We start from the raw sequence: 17,733 nt of genomic DNA on the forward strand, positions 1-17,733 counted from the left end.
ATGAGGCTTATGTGATACCTGACAGCTCAGGTTCAGCCATTTCTGGGGCTGCAAAACTGCAGGGACCTAAAAGCAGAACTTCTTAGCTAAACAGCTACTGATAGGCAGCTCTTTGGGATTGCTCTTGTAGACTTGCATACCTAAGAGCTTTTTTGATCTAGCCATTGGTTTTCAGAATAAAACTCAAAGGAATAACTTGGAAATTGTTATGATGATCTGATATATTTAAATGTGTTGCATTTTGGTTGCCCTGCCCTGCTTATTTTAATGGCAGTGCATATTACAGACATAAATGCAGTTCCAGGATGAGTGTTTATTACCTATTCTACATAGTAAGACCTTGAAAGACTTTAAAATCAGTAAAATTTGTGGCTAAGATTATGCATTTGAGAACTCTTTTCTTTATGCACCCAGAATATGTTCCAATAGTACTTAAACACATTCTTACATGAGTGACTGATAAAAAGATTGCAAAATAACTTGGACTGTGCTTTAATATAATATGCTGATGAATTTCGTATTCATTATCAGGACAGGCTTATGTTTTTATTGTTTCTTCAGATATAGAGGCTTCCCTTGCTCAAAAACTGTGAAGGGGCTGAATCAAAGGAAATCCCAAATTTGATTGTGTTTCTGTAAAATTTTATATATTAGTTGCTACTATGGTATATACTTTTTCCTCTGTCTACATATTTTTTGCTCTTCTTGTTCTATAATGTGCAATGGAAATATTATATTGTCCTAATCATAAAGGAAGTTTTGCTGGTCTATGTCAAGGAAATGATCTAAGCTTGACATTTTGAAAAATACAAGCTCATTTCTGTTGTAAGGACCAAAGCATGTTTGAGTTTTGGAGTTTCCACTCCTTTTGTGGAGAAGGAGTGATCATTTCATAGTCAGCTGGTCTCATATACCTGCAGTGCTGGAATCTCTCAGCAGTCTTTTTCTTATTCCAGCAGATATCCCTTAAACTCTGGCTTTATAACCTTTATCTCATCCCATTTGCTTCCTAATAGACCTTCACCACCTATGTGAAATAGTTATCTTGTGAAAACAACCACCTCTTATAAAACAAAAAGGGAATTTCAGAGAACAGGCTAGAATATCTTACTTGGATGTTAGGAAATGAGGCCATCAGAGGAAGCAAAATAACAGCCAAACTGGTAGTAAGCATTTATTTAGATTACTTGAGAATCTCAATCAAGGATTAGGGTTTTTTACTGCCAGTAGCTAAAGGCACACATAAGATTTGACTTCTGAACTTGCAGACAGTCTCTTTTTCTACAATAAAATTGCCTTTTCTCCTTACAGTCCCATAGGTTGCATGAAGAATGTATCCTCTGCTGGTCACTGCCTTTGCAGGTGTTTGAGGGTCTATTTACCTCCCATGGCTGTCCCTGAACTGCTAATCAGAAAACAGCTGCTGAAAAAGACCATCACTGAAGCAGAACAAGGGCAGCAGATGGAGCAGGTTTGGGCTTGTCTAAGGATGTTTCTGAAATGCAACCTAGGGGATGTTATAGGAAGCATTTCAGAGAAAAGGCCTGCCTAGCAGGGGTAGTCTGCACAAGGGAGTACCACAAAAGAAAGAGTGGGAAAAGTGGGAATTGTTCTTCCCTGTTCAACACAGAGGTTCTCAGTTGGATACCAGGTGAGTGTGTCACGAAGTGTCTCCCTGGGGAATAAAAGAGTTAATGAGCCCACTGGAGGAGATACGAAACTGAGCATGTGGGCCTTTAGGATCAAGGGCATAATGATGAATTTTCCAACATTGAGGAGAGTTGGCCCTGAATAGTGAGTCTGAGTAGCATATTCTGCATAGGTGCAAGTTAACATTTATGTGCCTTTGGTCTTCTCAGACCAGCATCATCCAAAACATACAGTAGGGGAGAAGAAGGTTACACGTTTAGCAGCTGTGCTGTGCAGAAACATTTATGGTGTCTGAACGTTTCAGTCTAGCTTTCACATCATGCAGTTCTTAATGAGGCTGCCATGATGGCACATGTTACTGAGACCTCCACAAAAGGCTTGTTAATTAACTAAATAAATGCCTTTTTTTTCAGTATATTAGTTATCCCTAAAGATGCAAAATATTACTTATCAGAAAGATCATGCTATGTCCTGTTCTGAAGTAAACACATATTTATTCACATGGACAGGGTTTTGAAGATCAGATCCTATGTCTGAAAAGTGGGGAACACCGTTAAACTACTTTTAATTATAGTCTTGAAAATATATGCAGTGTAGGCTTTCCCCTTCCTTCCTATTCTCACAGCCCAGCGAAGGGACTTTTTTTTAGGCCTCTGCATTGCTTTGTGATTACTCAGGGCATTTTTTTTTTATCTCTATAAATGCTATCCTTTGAAAATTTTGTCTTTGGAAACTGTTTCCTAGCAACTATGTATTTATCATTCTCAGGCAATGGAATGACATATTGCCATTTAGATACGCTAATTGCGATTTTTTTCAGACAAGGAAATAGCATGCACTCAAGGCAACAGTAAATTAGAAGAAACAAAGCTAACAAGGAATAATGGCAAACACAATTGGAAAAAAGCTAATTATATTTATTTGCATATGCTGATAGAGTTCCTTCCCAGCAAGGTTGGGATTGGCATCTGAAAACAAATTAATAGTTCCTGGACACCTATAACTGGTTAGTATTCTTTGTGAAAAGCAAGGAGATAGAGTAAATAAAGCATCTTTACTATAACTCTGACCATATTTTGTAATGGAAGTATGCTTTCTCTTCCTTTGTTAACGTTAGCTACATGTTGTCTGCTTGTATCTGATGCACATACCGAGAAGTCTATTCATATTACCATCTAGTGACTACAGGTCTTTAATTCCAGCAATAGATGTCATAGAGTAACTGTCAGGGATTAACCTGCCTGTGGATGGCCATTAGGATGGCATCCTGTCAGATTTTGCTCCAAGCTTCTAATACATCAATCTTTAAATATTTTCTGAGCATCAACTTCAGCAAGACTTAATGAATCAGATTTTAAAAATATTTCAGATTATTCTTCACATTTTATTATTGAACAGCTGAAAGAATATTATCACATTGCTTTATCTTGAAACTAGACCTTTTTTCTCTCACAGTAGCTGAGGATGCTAAGCAGGGCTGTTGTCCTAAATTGTTTTACACAGTTCTATGTATATATGCGGCTGCAAGTAAATATTATCTCAAGAAACAGAGGAGAACAATTCCTCTAATGCAAAAATACTGCTAAAATCAATAGCATAACAAGAATGTTCATTCAGAAGTCTATGGATTAGTATGGTATATCATACTTTATGTTATACTTTCCTGTGTATTGGGACCAGATTGGAGTGAATGTTACTTGAAATCATTTAATCTTAAGAGATCAACTGTGCCACACTGGACTTTAAGGTTTGTATTTCCCTTTCTTTCCCAGAGAGTCCCTGTCCTTTTAGTGAATGATAAGGCAGAGAATCTAAGTATGTAGTCATTAGAAAGCATAATACGTTGTGGGACTAGTAGGAGATTGATTTTTAAATGAGAAGATAAAATTCATTATTGGTGGAAAAACAAATTTTTTTTATGTTTCTTTTTAATTACTTGAAGCATCACTTACAAACTGTGCTCAGAATATTAGTTTGACTGCTTTATCACTACATAATTGAGTATGATATGTAAAACAATTTACGAGTGAAATTTTGTATTTAAAATCATTCATAGCCTCCTTTTGTCACTGTATTTTCAATCAGGGAGGTAGGAAGGAAATGAAAGCAGAAATCAGCTGTGAATTTTGAACTCTGAGAGATGTGCCATCCATGAATAGCACAATTAAAAAAATCAATACAGAGAAAATATTTATTGTAGGTTTAAAATCTAGAGCAACTTTGCAAAATATGGAAAACACTTGACAATGAAGGTGCAAAAATCTCCTCTATTTTGACCTTGAAGAAATAAATAACAGCTATATTTTCCTGTGAAAAACTAAGTCTTTAGTGCCACTTTTAGAATATTTTCATAGTTTTATTGGGTGGGAAGCAGCAGTTCTCAAAAAAAAAAATCCGTTGTTACTAATAAGAAGACACGTTGATATTGTGAAAGGCAACTCTAGATACTCAAATAACATTTTCTGGAAATTAGCAAAAATTTACTAATGTCATATTATGTTTTTTTTTATTCCAAAATCTACAACAGGAGCAAGACACAAACTTACTTTTGGTCCAGGAGGATTCCATAATCCTCAGAGTAACGCTGTACCCACGTACACGTGGCAAATGGGGCAGAACAGGGAATGATGCTGCTGCACAACACTGGTAGTGTCATTAGCCTGTGGGCTCAGAACTATTTGTGTGGGCAGGCTTCATTTTGTGCGATTTGTTACATAGTTTTGCCTTTTTAATTGCCACTTCTGCTGCAAAACAGCAATGAAGATTATTCACAGTTCTCTTCCTTCATGGCTTCACATCCGCATTGTTCCCTCTGTCTATCTGTACCTTTTCAGCCATATTCTCACAAAAATAAATTTACTAATTTTGTGCATGCTACAGGGACAAAAATAACAACAACAACAACAAAACACAGATTCTCACACTTGTAGCTTCTTGTCACAAGTCACCTCTCTACAGTGCCTACCTGCACTGGAACTTCAGCAACAAATTTCTCAAGGAGATGACAGGAAGAGATCTCCAGACTGGTGGGACATTTGTTCAAATAAGTACTAAAGAAAATTTCTATTACATACTTTATTCAGTATGTTTCTCTCACATTCAACATTATTAATCAGTAATTCTAATAGATAACTCATGACCTGTGCGTGTTCCGCATAAAAACTCTGTATATGAAGTTGGAGCTGTTCTCACACTGTTACATGATGTGCTTCGATTCCTTGACTGCATATTTTAACTTTTAGTACCAGGTTTCTTATTTAAATCCTTAAAAATGCAATTTTGAAATGGCTTTGCAGAGTTGCTAACAACTAGCAAACATTACTTCATTGAAGTTTATCTGTTAGAAAATTCATTGGAAAGGAAAGGCCTGAGTAGACTTAAAGTGAATAATTTAAACACTCAGATGTTTACAGAACTTGTTCTGCACTGTTCCCCCACCTCCACCCGAGACGTTGCTTTAGTGTTTCGGGGACATTGTTAGATGATAGTGTTCAAGGAAAGAGAAGTGATTGAAAACATGAGTGAAGGAGATATGAAAACTACATAAAAGAAAGAGAATTTTGAATTTTAATTTTTCTGTAGCAATGTTTCAAGTGAGTTGATGAAGTGGTAGAAGAAAGACTTCAGAAAAAAAAAAACTTGTGCTATCTAAGAAGAGATAGCACTGAATTTCTTGACATGACATTACAGAAATTGCCACATAACAAGCAATTCAGCTCCTAAAATATGAGTCCAGTAGACTAAAAAAAATGAGCAAATTGCAAGTTACAAGTCGCTTAACAACGTATTTGTGCTTTCATATGCGAAGTGGTAAAAACAATGGTTACATAAAATAAGTTGTTTATGCAATTGAATCCTCTTTACTGGCACACATGCACAAGCGTATATGTGGAGACTGAAGGGAGCTTAAAGAAATATGGATAATGTAATTTAATAGAAATTCCAGTCTTTGCAACCCTAGGTGATTGCTAACAGAGTAAAATCAATCACGATGAAACTAGAATCGAAAAGCACTTGGCAGGACAACCTGGTTTAACTGCACCCCAGACTTCTGCACAGAACACCGGTGGTTTCCTGGAGATGATGCCAAAGTGGCACTGTATTGTATCACAGACTTCATTTTCATGTCAGATGAGAGGCAGAAAAATAATTCTCTGGGTATGTTTTTTTCCACATATGCAGAAACCCTCTGGACTCCTTTTTAAAATTGAATTGGTATAGCTACGATATTGTTGTAGAAATATACTCGTTCTGTATATTTCCAGTATGTATTTAAGTAGCTTTTCCTTTGCTTTTGAAAGATATAAGAGTACTGAGCTGTTTGGGAAAAGGGACTTGAACTTTGAACGCTGAGTATCTTAAAATAAAATATCCACTATTGCACTCTGTACAGACGCAGTTACTGAAAATGTTAAGAATAATCTCAAAGCTACCAGTGCAACTAGTCCCTCAGGAAAACAAGCAGAGGAAGCTCTAGTCTGCACATATTAAGATGTGAGATCAGCATGGAGCTGTTCTGCACTTCCACATGTGAAATGCTTCTGAGCACATGCGAAAGCTGATTTGTGAGTCTATTAATATAAAAAAACAAGGGGCCAAATAGGCTTAGGCATTTTCATATAACTTGGTGGCAGCTGAGGAGGAATTTTTAAGATTATATCTTTTGACTTTGGAGAATTCAGTCACCCAAGTCCTTTTCTAATATTGATCCTAGCTAATTAACATCCAGGAGCATGCTAGTGTGTATTCATCAAAGTAAAATTTTAGCAGAAGTTGAATGTATCAGTTTTTCCATCTAGGTTAGATTTCTGAGCTTGACTTTCCAATTCAATGCTTTGATTTTAAGATTGTCTAGTTGCTGTTTCAGTAGACTTGCACTAACTTAAAATTGGAATATTGGCTTTAAAAAAGCATCTGGTCCATTTGACTTCTTTCACGCCTGGTGACAGCTGCCTTTGGTTCTCTTTATACCCATTTTCAACTTTGATTTAAAGAATTTCCATGGAATAAAGGCATCCAGAGTACTCTCCTGTTGTCTGCTGGTTCTGCTAGAAATTAATGAGCTGCACATTTGAAAAAAAAAAAAAACAATATTCTTTTAAATCTAATAAAATAGTAACTGCGGAAGTCTTAAGAAAAAGCTTCCCTGTAGGTTAATTTAATCAAGAAGTATTTTCTAACTGACTGACAAATTTTTGATGCTAGAACTCTTCTCTTGCTTTTCTCCTAAACAGTGTATAATAGTGATTCAAGGATGGCAGGTGATCCTGGACAGCACACTGAGCAATCCTTTTCAAAAATGTTCCATGATTCTATTAAAGTATCCACTTTTAACTGATTGCAGCCACACAAGGGACTGCAAAACAGTCCTCTGAGAAGATGGACCCACCATTTCTCACCTTACAATTGCCAGCTGAGAACTGGGTTTCAGTAATATTTTCTCCAACAACCAGCAGAAAGTTCAAAACACTTTCAAATGTCACTTACCTGTCTATTATGTTATTTTTCATGACCCATTGTGACAGTGGTAAGGATGCTAGCAGACTCAAATTAGTTGAAGAAAGAAGTCCACGTCTTTGAAAGTAGCCATAGTTAAGACATTCCATAATGTAAAGAATATTTTATGTTGAGTTGCTGAAAACTGTTGTATTTTTCTGACATCTGTACTGCACCTGATTTTTCTGACGATATCCACCCAGTCTAAGGCACTCTATTTTAACTTCCTTTATTAAATTCTAGAAACTTCACAGGCTTAAGTTAACAGCTGCCAGAAGCTGTTAATGTAATGTTCACCCTATTTTCCTAGGCTAGCAAAATTAAAGTTGGCTTTCTCTCAAGTACATTGCAGAAGAGACATAAAATCAGTGGTCTACTCCATATGCAAGACCAAGAAACTCTACGAGTGCTTCAGTCTCCATGCATGCACAAAGTTATTATCAGAAAGTGAGATCTGAGAGTAAAAAGCCGACAAAAGTTCCAGTGAGACTCAGAGAGAAAATGCTTGCATAGTACAGTCCTTTGCTCCAGTAGCAAATGACTTTGAAGAGCCCTGTTCCAAAATAAAATTACTGACAAAGGTTTGAGAAGTCATTTATTGCCATATAGTTTTATTCATAGCACAGCTTTCTCTGATTTACTTATTTTTCTTACTGTTAAGAGAAGCAGGAAGTTATGAATAGCTGCAGGAGTAATATAACTGCATTCTGGTAGAAACATATTGTCTTATATCAGCTGCATGAATTTCCATCCTCCGGAAGCCTTAGTCTCCCACCTGCAGGAAGCCGAGCATTTGTTAGGAGAGATCAGCCATCAATCTCAGGAAGGCTCCTTCCGGAAGATAATCAAAATATCTCAGGATAAAACTCCCTTAAGGACTAGCAGTAGTAATTACATGTCTCGAGGGCTAAAGTGGCCTCTTTGACAGCATCTACTGCAAGTGCTTGCTAGGGTGGGATTGGTCCCAATAGACTGGAAGCTATGGTTTTAATCTGCAAAACTGTCTGCTCCCTTTCAGAAGCAAAGTGGGAGCTGAGCAAGTCATGCAAGACTGAGTTGGCATATATGGAATTTCACAGGTTTGGACTGGCTGGCTTTTCTGTTCTTGTTTTTCTCATCACCATCTGACTGACTGGGTCAGTTCTTAAAGTCGGATCAGGAAATCAGCTCAGAATTTTTCATTTTTCTATCCAGTAATTTGCACAGACATCCAGGTTTCTAGTGCTACAGAGGCAAGGGTACACGCATTTCTGGGGTTAACTGATAGTTTTCGGACATATAGAGCAATTAAACAGATGTCAACACCCAAAACCAGCCACACAGTTTTTGCATAATGATTAGGACTAAAGGAATACAAGCTGTGAAAGCACCTGAAACATTCTTACACGTTAATGACCAAAGCTACCCTAAACTTGTCCATCCTGATCCCTCTTAGAAGGATTTGGAGACCTCAGCTTTCTGAGACCTTTGCAAGTCTGATATTAAAGCTGGCAATCACTTTATTTCTGCAGTAATGCCTTTCCAAAGGAATACATGCAGCACATTGCAAAATAAAAGCCTCATACAAGTCTTCTTCCATACATTTTTCTCCTTTTCTCAGGAACTGAGAAGAACTCTCATGTCCACAAGTTACGAATTTTACGTGCCCCAAGCACCCAGATGGCAGCATCAAGAAAATTAGCTCCATCTGTATTTGGCCAAGAAGCTATGGATGTTTTTCTTTCTGGGTATGTCCTCTACAGAGTTTAGTACAGTCTTTGTTACTTCAGCCTGGATTATTTCAGCACTCCTTATCTAAAGTGATGCCTGGAGCCACATGAACATTTGAACTAGTAAAGAATGTTATAGCTGATGTATTTGTTGGGAGCTTTTCTTGGATAATATCTTTTCATGTCAATTTGTGAAAGAATCTATTTCATTTTAGCTGTTGATTCAGTCTGTAAAATTTTAAATACTTTAGGCTGTGGGCAATTTAAAGTTCTTTTTTTTTAACAAACGAAATGACTGAATTAACAGAAACTGTGTGAGGGAGAAAATTGAGATATGCAGAGTAGAAAAACACATTAGGTCCCTCAGTAGATAATTTTTAACCCTAAGCTACAGTTAAGAGCAGCTTTACAGCTATACAAAGAGACTTTTTGTTCCATGCGGGTGTGAGAGATACATCTTTAAGATGAAGAAAAATAGACAGCTAAACATCATTCAAAATGGAGCATTAAGCTGGATTCTAGGCCATTAAAAGGGAATGAAATATATGTATCAGAGGAAAGCCTCTAATGCAGAACCAGAGAAGCCCTTAGAAATATCAATTACTGCCAACATAGAGAAATATTACCACTTTGAGGATGGGCAAACTGACTACTATCTCTTAGAAAACCACCTTTCTAATGCTGAAATTGGTGGCCAGTGAAGGAGAAGAATGAAGGGTAACGGTGAGCAAGAGCTAACAGCTATTGCAAAGAGTAAAATGACACCTGGGAAAAAAAAATAGTGAGGACAAACTAAGGATGACTAAACGCTACCGGTCTAGAGATCCAGGGAGCAACATTAATATTTTAATGGAGCTTTTATATATATTTAATATATATGTGTGTGTGTGACTGTACATAGATGTTTATTACTCTAGGTAACATCAGTTATGGGTCTCTGATGCCCACAATAAGTCTCCACATGAAAACTTTTATGATAGCTGTGATTTGAAGTTACATCTGAAGTTTTAAAAAATCTAGAGACCCTTTATGGTTCCTCTGGATTTAAGGCATATCCTGTCTACAAGACAGGAGAGTTCAGGAGACCTGGATCATGCACAGCACAAAAGCAATAACAGGCCAGAAGAATTAGTGAGCATTTTTACTGTGCCTCAACTACTCATAGCAGCAGACAGTTCTATTTTTAATGAATATTTTAATGTTCTTACATTGGTACACAAGGGGTATACAAGTGTCATAGAAAGGAAAGAATTCAGACAGATTTATCAAGAACATTTGTGAGTTGATGATACAATTAGAAATGGGATTTCCTTACCCCCGGTGCTTCCTTCCATATCATCTCTAATATTTATTATCAGAAAATAACAGGTTTTCAAATCACCTTTTAAATTAAACATTACTAAATATCCTAAATTAAACAAACGTGCTGTGCCACACAGCTTATTTCCTTTTAGTTCAGCTTTGTCCTCCTTTTCAGCATTGCATGAATGAATACACATTTGAAATCTGTGATTAGTTTTTGCATAACTTTTTGTAACAATTTAACAGTATTATAATTTACCTAAGCTAAATTTTGGAGCTAAAATCCTGCAGTAATGTAGATTACATTCATTTGTTACAAATTATTGCTCCCGTTACTGCACAAATCCTCCAGTAATCTCAACTCTTTATTGTTAATAAAAGTTATTACTACAGTAAGAAAGCAATTCGTTTTGATTCTTTTGTTTGCCATGAAAAAGTGATTAATTGGTATTAGAGACAATAAATCAACATTATTTGACATAATCCACTGTTTCTTGTGAGTCTACTGTTAAGTAATTTTCATTTCACTCAGAAAATTTAAGATTCTTCAGGGACTTCTTTTGCTGTTAACTCACATCTGTAATTATCTTCAGTGTTAATGGGAATTGTACCTGCATATTAATGGACAAATAAATATCCTCCTTAAAATTTTAACATAATAACCTAAATATGCTTTCATGATGCTTTTGAAAAGGTCGATATTTTCTATGCTAACTATTTTTTCATATCACTGTATAATACAGTATGCTCTATTGAAAGGATCTCAAAGAAAATTCTGGTACTCGTTACGCAGCTTTCTGCTAGATATTTGTCCTTTGTTTACCTGTGTATTATCAGGACCCTAGAACCCACCTTCGTTGGTGTCAATCTTTAAATGTTTTGTATAATAGATGACATTTCTGCCTGGCTCTTACCTCTTTGGCTGTACACGTGGAAGACTCATGCCACCCACTGAGACAAACATTCAGGAGATCTTTTTTTAAACAACTTTTTGAGGTATCCCTTTCAGCGTAGTCCTGGGCTCCAAGCTGCTATGTTACTAGAGAATAAAGCAGATGTGCTGCAACGTACCACAATGACACATGCACATCCTTTCTGCAGAGATGCCTGTAGGTAACCAGCGAATTTAGGCACCAGCTTTAGAAGTTTGCTTTGCTTATCAGTGAGGAGGACACAGGATGTTTTTTTTACGTTGGCGCAATAAAATTATGAGAAAAGAACACACACAATTAATGATATGTGTGATACAAGATACAAGAATCAAAAGGCCTTGATCAACTTTTTTCTTTATAATCCTTAATGTAAGATTGTATGTTTCTAATAAGCTTTTAAGTTCACATTTTTTAGTTATTTCTAAAGTGAAAGCAATTACCACCCCCAGTGAGGTATGTGGGCATATTAGACATTTTATTAGACATTTTTGCACAAGAAATAAAATATCCACTCTAGCAAGTTTACAGTTTAGGTGTACTAACTTTCAATTTTGTAATATCTTCTTTTCTCCAGTGACTGCAAAAGAAAATATTAGTTCTTATCATAGCGCTTACACAAAAAGACGTATGAATCTTAAATTTTTTTAGAGCGCTTAGAAATAGTCCATTCAACACTTTGTGTGAGTAAACTCTGTGGAAAAGTTGTGCATACGATGTTCAACACTTTTACGAATCAGGTTCCAAAGAGCAAATATGCTGAAGAAAGAAAAGGAAAAAGAAACTGTTCATTCTGGAAACTGTGGAAGAATAGCCAAATGGTAAAGTCCGAATATTTTATCAGCAGCCTAATGTTCTTTGACTAGAGGATGAAAAAAAGTACTTGATGTATTCTAGATGTAAGGGGAAAAGAAAGGCAGGATGCCAGCAAACCAACCAACCACCAACAACAACAGCAACAAAAACCCCAGAATACTGCCAGGAAAAGAACTAAATTAGCTAAGAAACAGTGAGCAGGGTACAGGAACAAGGCACAACAGTAAAGTGAAGTTATTATTTTATATATCAGGTTCTCAATGGCCTCCCTGCGAAATGAGTTTCTGACCTAGTGCATTCAGCGTTATTTAAAAAGTAGACCTAGACTGTTAAGATTTTATTTTGCTTTTAAAGGTACTCGAGAATCTGCTGAGCTTGTTTCTGCCGCATGATTTTCCAGGTTTGAAGCATCAATTCACGGCATGAAAAAATTATATGTGACAGAGAATCTCTCAGTTGGTTACTGTAGGCCTTGGAGCAAGCCTAGAGGTATGTAATAAAGATAAAACATTTAATAATTCGAAACAGGAAGAACAAAAATAGCATTGCACAATATTCTAATATCTAGTTGTTCCAGTAAAGTTGAAAAAACCTGAAATAGATCTAATCTACCATTAGAAGATACCCTAACAATAAAGTTCAGATAAGCAGTGAATTTTTTCTCCAGGAATCAAAAGTGAGAAAAAAGAATGATGTTCATTTAATGTTTTTTGGAAAATATATACTACAAATCTTAGCAACAGAAAAAAATATGAAAGACCTTTTTTGTTCCTTAAAAAAATAAAAATGCCATCAGTAAGAAATCAATATCCAAACACTTTTCTTGATTTATTAGTAAGAGTGTCCTTTTATGTCCATTTGAGTAGTCTGCAGTCATGAAAACTGTTTGGATCAGTGAAATTTCTTCTTCTACTCAGTAAAAAGTAAAATTTAAAGTAAAGATAAATGACACTTAAAATGAGCATTCCTGTTATATAATGGCATAGTTAACTCATAACCACTACTGAACCAGCATTTGGGTTCAAATGCCACTTGATTCCTTGTGACAAGTTATAGAAAATTATTCCTTTACACTTGAGGCCAGGTAGCACCTTATAGGTAATATATAGACAGATCTTAAGCAAAAGCCAGCATGACCAAGAGAGCGAGATAAATGCAGTGCTTGACTGAAAACACTAAAAATTTAAGGTGTTACTTTTCAAAATGCACCAATTAAAATCAAATTTGTAAGTAGCATATTACACTCAGAAGCAGATCTTAGGTTTAGCGCAGAGGAATATTCCAGTTCTAGAAATGTGCTAGTTATTAGTGCTAGTCCAAAACCAAATTTTTATAAAAATAAGTTACGGAACTTCAGATAAACCAAAAAGTTTTAGTTTTTCCTTCAAAACTGAGATACACAAGATACTTTTTGCAAAAAAGTCTCCCAAAGAACTTTGATGAAAAATTTCCAACTAATATGTTCTATGGGAGTCCCTGAAAGAGGGCTAGGGTTATTACAGTACCTTCTTATATGCTGTGATTTAAGTGTCTACACACTTCTCGTGCATCAGCTGACACACAGTAAGTTATCAGTGTGCCTACGTCCTTGTGCCTAAACTTCACTGCATGATGCATTAGTTTTATTGCTGCATGATTGTATTGTATTCATTCCACTTAGTGCTCATATATGAATAATAGAAGAACTTCTGCTGAACTATACTGTGGAAAAAAATGTTTGTTTATACGCACTATGAGACAAATAGAATGTTTGACATTTTATAGGATGGCGAGATGCTCTTATCATACAGATATACATCATTATTATTAGTGGTCTAGAGCATACGAGCTCTTTATTGCACTGCTAGCATCTGTTTTATCATCATCATCATCTTCTTTTTAATCTTCTTTCCACAGCAATTCTTTGATCTGCCCCAATAGTCAATGGAAGGAAAAAGACTCCACGCGCTATGTTATTCCAACCGCCCTTGAGCTGAAACAGCCGCAGAGGAGAGGTTGAGTTAGTGGAAGACCAGAGGGGACCCTTTTCATGTGAAACTGTGGTCATAAGGCTGCAGACTTCTTCACAATTAAAAGGCAAATTGTTTGCCAGGACAGACTTGCCAATTTTTTACTTGATATTTGGATTAAAAGAGGAAGCCTGCACAATAATGTAAAATCAGCTATAATGGAATTTGAAGTCACAGAGACAATTACTTTGGGCAGCAGCTAAATGAAACAAAGAAACAAGGAGAAAGTTTTAATATGCTATAACAGGGTTTGTGCAGGAAGGAGGAGTACTTTGTTTTAAAACAAGGCCAAAACTTGTACCGTGCAGTAGTAGAGCTGTTTTTCAAACCCTTGAAGAAAAGGGCATTTTGGAGTCAAGATGTAGATGATTAGCAAGCAGAAATACGTAACTAGAATACATACTGGCATACAGAGAGCGCATGTTGGTGCACATCTGTGCTGTGTGCTGGAGATACTTATTTGTTTTATCAAAAGTTTCTGCTAACTTTCCTTATTTTTTTATTTATACCTTTCTGAAGGGAAGTCAATTTACTAATCAGTGATAACATTCATTCTTTTTACAAAAGAAATTTCCTCATTCCTTGTAATAGTGGCAGGAGAATTCTGCTCACAAAGCTGCAGCGTTTTGGCCTAGGGCTCCAGAGTTTGTTATTTAGCTGCGTGCTACCCACTGGGGTAACAAATGAAGATAAAAGCTCTTTTGGGGATAAAAACAACTCCCAGAGCTTGCAGAAGTTTCAGAAAGAGATTTTTTAAAGCAATAATAACAACACATTAATTGTTTTCATACAGTTTCTGCACCCCTAGTTCAAGTATATTTTTAAGTTGAAACTATAAATCTACCAATAAAAATTGTTAATACAGCCTCTCTTGCAGATGTTGTTGTCCTGATTATACATTTCTCTGATACTACTGGATACTCCAAAAGCCCTCTAGCTTTTTAGGGCCCACTCATCTTGAAGTGAATCATCTTATGGGTCAGCATGTTAAAATTGGATATATGTGCCTGGATGCATGCTTGTTTGCAGTCTGAGGCTGAGGTCAGACCAGGCAGTTGCTGACACCTCTATATTATATTCAGACTGTGTGGGATTCGGGAGGTACATCTCAGTTCTCGAGTGGGATGATCAGAAGAGCTAGCTCAAACATTACCACTGAGATGTAGTGCAGAACAGGATGGCAGGGTGCTGCTCATCTTCTGTTTTCCCATTTTCTATAATTTTCAAAATGAAATCATGGGTCTCATGCATTGATACAAGGGTTATAGCTTACTTCTTGCATAAGTACTGCCTTGCAACTAAGACACTAAGTTCTCAGAAACACAAGCCTGCAGTTTTCATGGTTTTAGCACAGAAAGGGTGGATTTTACTTCCCTGCAGCAAAATGATGCTGTTCTAGATGGCCGTGCAGGCAACTTAGCAGGCACTCCAGCTCTTACTCTTCTGAAAAGGGCAGACTGTGTCTTAAGGGTCCTATGTCTTGGGTACCTACCTGTCCTCGCTTCTTCAAATGCCATGTCACTTCAAAGGAAAACCAGGGGCAGAGCTGGAATGCCAAACCCACTACAGGGCTAAACTCGTCATGAGCCAAAAAAGAGGAAGCAGAAATTTTCTATTCCTCTCACAGTGTCCTACAACAGGTGTAGTCATCTCTGCTGTCCCTGTCCTCTCCATTAAATCTAGGCTGTGCACATATTCTTCTGGGGCCTGACTCAAAGGGCACTTTGGTTAGAAAGGATGCTCACTGGCTGCACCATGGCTGCAAACGGGCCCACAACGAGCAATTAGCTCTGAATTTGTGCAAAAGCACCTATCATGGCCTACCATGATAGTGATGTGTCATATGCCAATCACAGGGCTTTTCTTTCTAGTAGAGCTATGCACTGCAAAAAAAAAGCTAATTAGTTCTGGAATGACAGTTTGATTTTGATGTTTTTGCTAAATTCTCCAATAAATTCACCTAAGTCTAGATTATTTTCTCACAAGTAATTGCTAAAGTTATATTCCTTTATCAATTGCCAAATATTGCCAGCACAACCATCAATCTCATCAGAGCACAAATCACTGACAACAAATCAGTGTCTGCCAATATTCTGCAGACATCCTTCCAGCAGTTACATTTTGTGTTCTATGTCTTATCTTTAATGATTATAGCCAGACTCCTTCGAAAATTGCAGACAAATTAAAAAAATATATAAGCATGCTGTGTTTTTCAAGTGCCTGAACGGAAGACAGCTCTGGGCTAACATTTTCCCCTTACAACAACTTTCACTCTTGAAAGTCTCTCTTGCCTTTTTTTTTTCTTTTGATGTAATAAATTAGACACCCAAGAGACGTGGGAGAACTAGGACAGGCTTTTCAAATGCAACAAACAGAGCACGTGGAGCTGGGTAGCCCAGTGGCAATTCTCAGTGCCCCAAAGATTAGAGAGCAACACTTTCTGAACTGGCACAGAAAGGAAGAAGAGAAAAATAAGGGGAAAAAAATGGATATATAGCTCTAATTCCTTTGACTTCTCGTAAAGGCGTTGCCATGGGAACTCCTTACAGAGCAAAAGGGGCACTAGACCTGACAGTTTCTGGGAGTTGGTTCAGGCACAGCTGCTTGGGCGAACTTGTCCTGCTGCTTGCAACGTTTGTGGGGGGAATTAAAATATAAGAAATGTTTTATTTACTTTTGCTTCCATATGAAAACTTCTTAAAGCCCCAAGCTGTCAGCTCTGCCTACCGTGGTGTCTATTACCTTCACTTATTATTACTAGGTCAGAGTTTCTGGAAAAAAAGATGGGGTGGAGAAATCATCAAAAGACGGACAGTCACTGAAAGCTTTTATACTACTGTTCATTCCATACCCATTGAATCCGATTTCTGAACAGCAAATAAATATCGGTATTCTTGAGAACTGGCACAAGGTCTTGCTGTGACAGCTGTTAGGCTCTCTGACAGACGATTTGACACTGCGCGTTTCATATATTATATAACCTGTCAGAAATGAACTTGTGCATACTTTCTGAGTAATGAGGGGGAAAAGCTTACCGTTGTTCCCAAGGATATTCTGCAGTGATACATTGGCCCTATGTATAATCCAGCCAAAAATACAAGCAGCGCTACAGTTATTTGTGGTTCAGAAAGCATTCTCACCTTGCTAGGTGAATTGAAGTGCTTGCAGAAGACTTGAAATTATTAATTCATAAGATTAACGGGAGATAAAGCCACTAACCGTTAATACCAAATATTGTGTTAGCCCAGTCAGGCTTCAAAGTAAATTAAATATGTAATGTGAAAATTGCTTTGGTGAAAATTAGTATGAAAGCATGGCACTGAATGTGATAAGTAATATCAGCTGTAGTTTGGAGAACAGGCCACCTAAGCATATTCTAAGGGCAAAAAACTTCTGGTAAGTTTATAAAAAAAAAAACCTAACAATATCCTTACTACAAAGAAAGGAAGCTTATTCATTTAGAATGCCAACCTGACTGTTCCTGCGCTCCTTCACATTCATTTTTAAAATATAGTAGAATTGCTTCAGAGAAGGAGAAAAGTTTTCATCAAAGACTATTTCAGTTGGTTGCTTTTCAGTGTGAACAGTTAATATATCCTAATAAAAGTTTTTTGTTTTTTTTTAAATCTTTGTATCTTTAATTAGTCTATTGCTGTTAATGATCTCCTGGCATATTTTGACGTTTTATCCTTTTACAGAGAACAGTCTGTAATATTTGAGTTGTAAAACTTCAAAGGATCTTGAAAGGGTCTCAAAATAAATTATAAATACTAATCTCACATTTTTCCATTAGCTATTATATCAAGTGATAATCTGATAGAG

At 36.7% G+C, this 17,733-nt stretch overlaps 1 protein-coding gene across 1 annotated transcript in view; it reads left to right on the forward strand.

Annotated features, from left to right (window-relative positions):
• KCTD8 (potassium channel tetramerization domain containing 8) overlaps positions 1-9,007 on the forward strand; it is a 233,958-nt gene extending 224,951 nt beyond the window's left edge. Inside the window, exon 3 of the mRNA XM_068943006.1 lies at positions 8,747-9,007. Within this exon, the coding sequence (XP_068799107.1) occupies positions 8,747-8,895 (149 nt within the window). The 3' untranslated portion in view covers positions 8,896-9,007. The remainder of the gene's footprint in view (positions 1-8,746) is intronic.
• The last annotated feature ends 8,726 nt before the right edge of the window (positions 9,008-17,733 follow it).

This window comes from Struthio camelus, chromosome 4 (genome assembly GCF_040807025.1).
Source record: "Struthio camelus isolate bStrCam1 chromosome 4, bStrCam1.hap1, whole genome shotgun sequence".
Classification (NCBI taxonomy): Eukaryota; Metazoa; Chordata; class Aves; order Struthioniformes; family Struthionidae; genus Struthio; species Struthio camelus.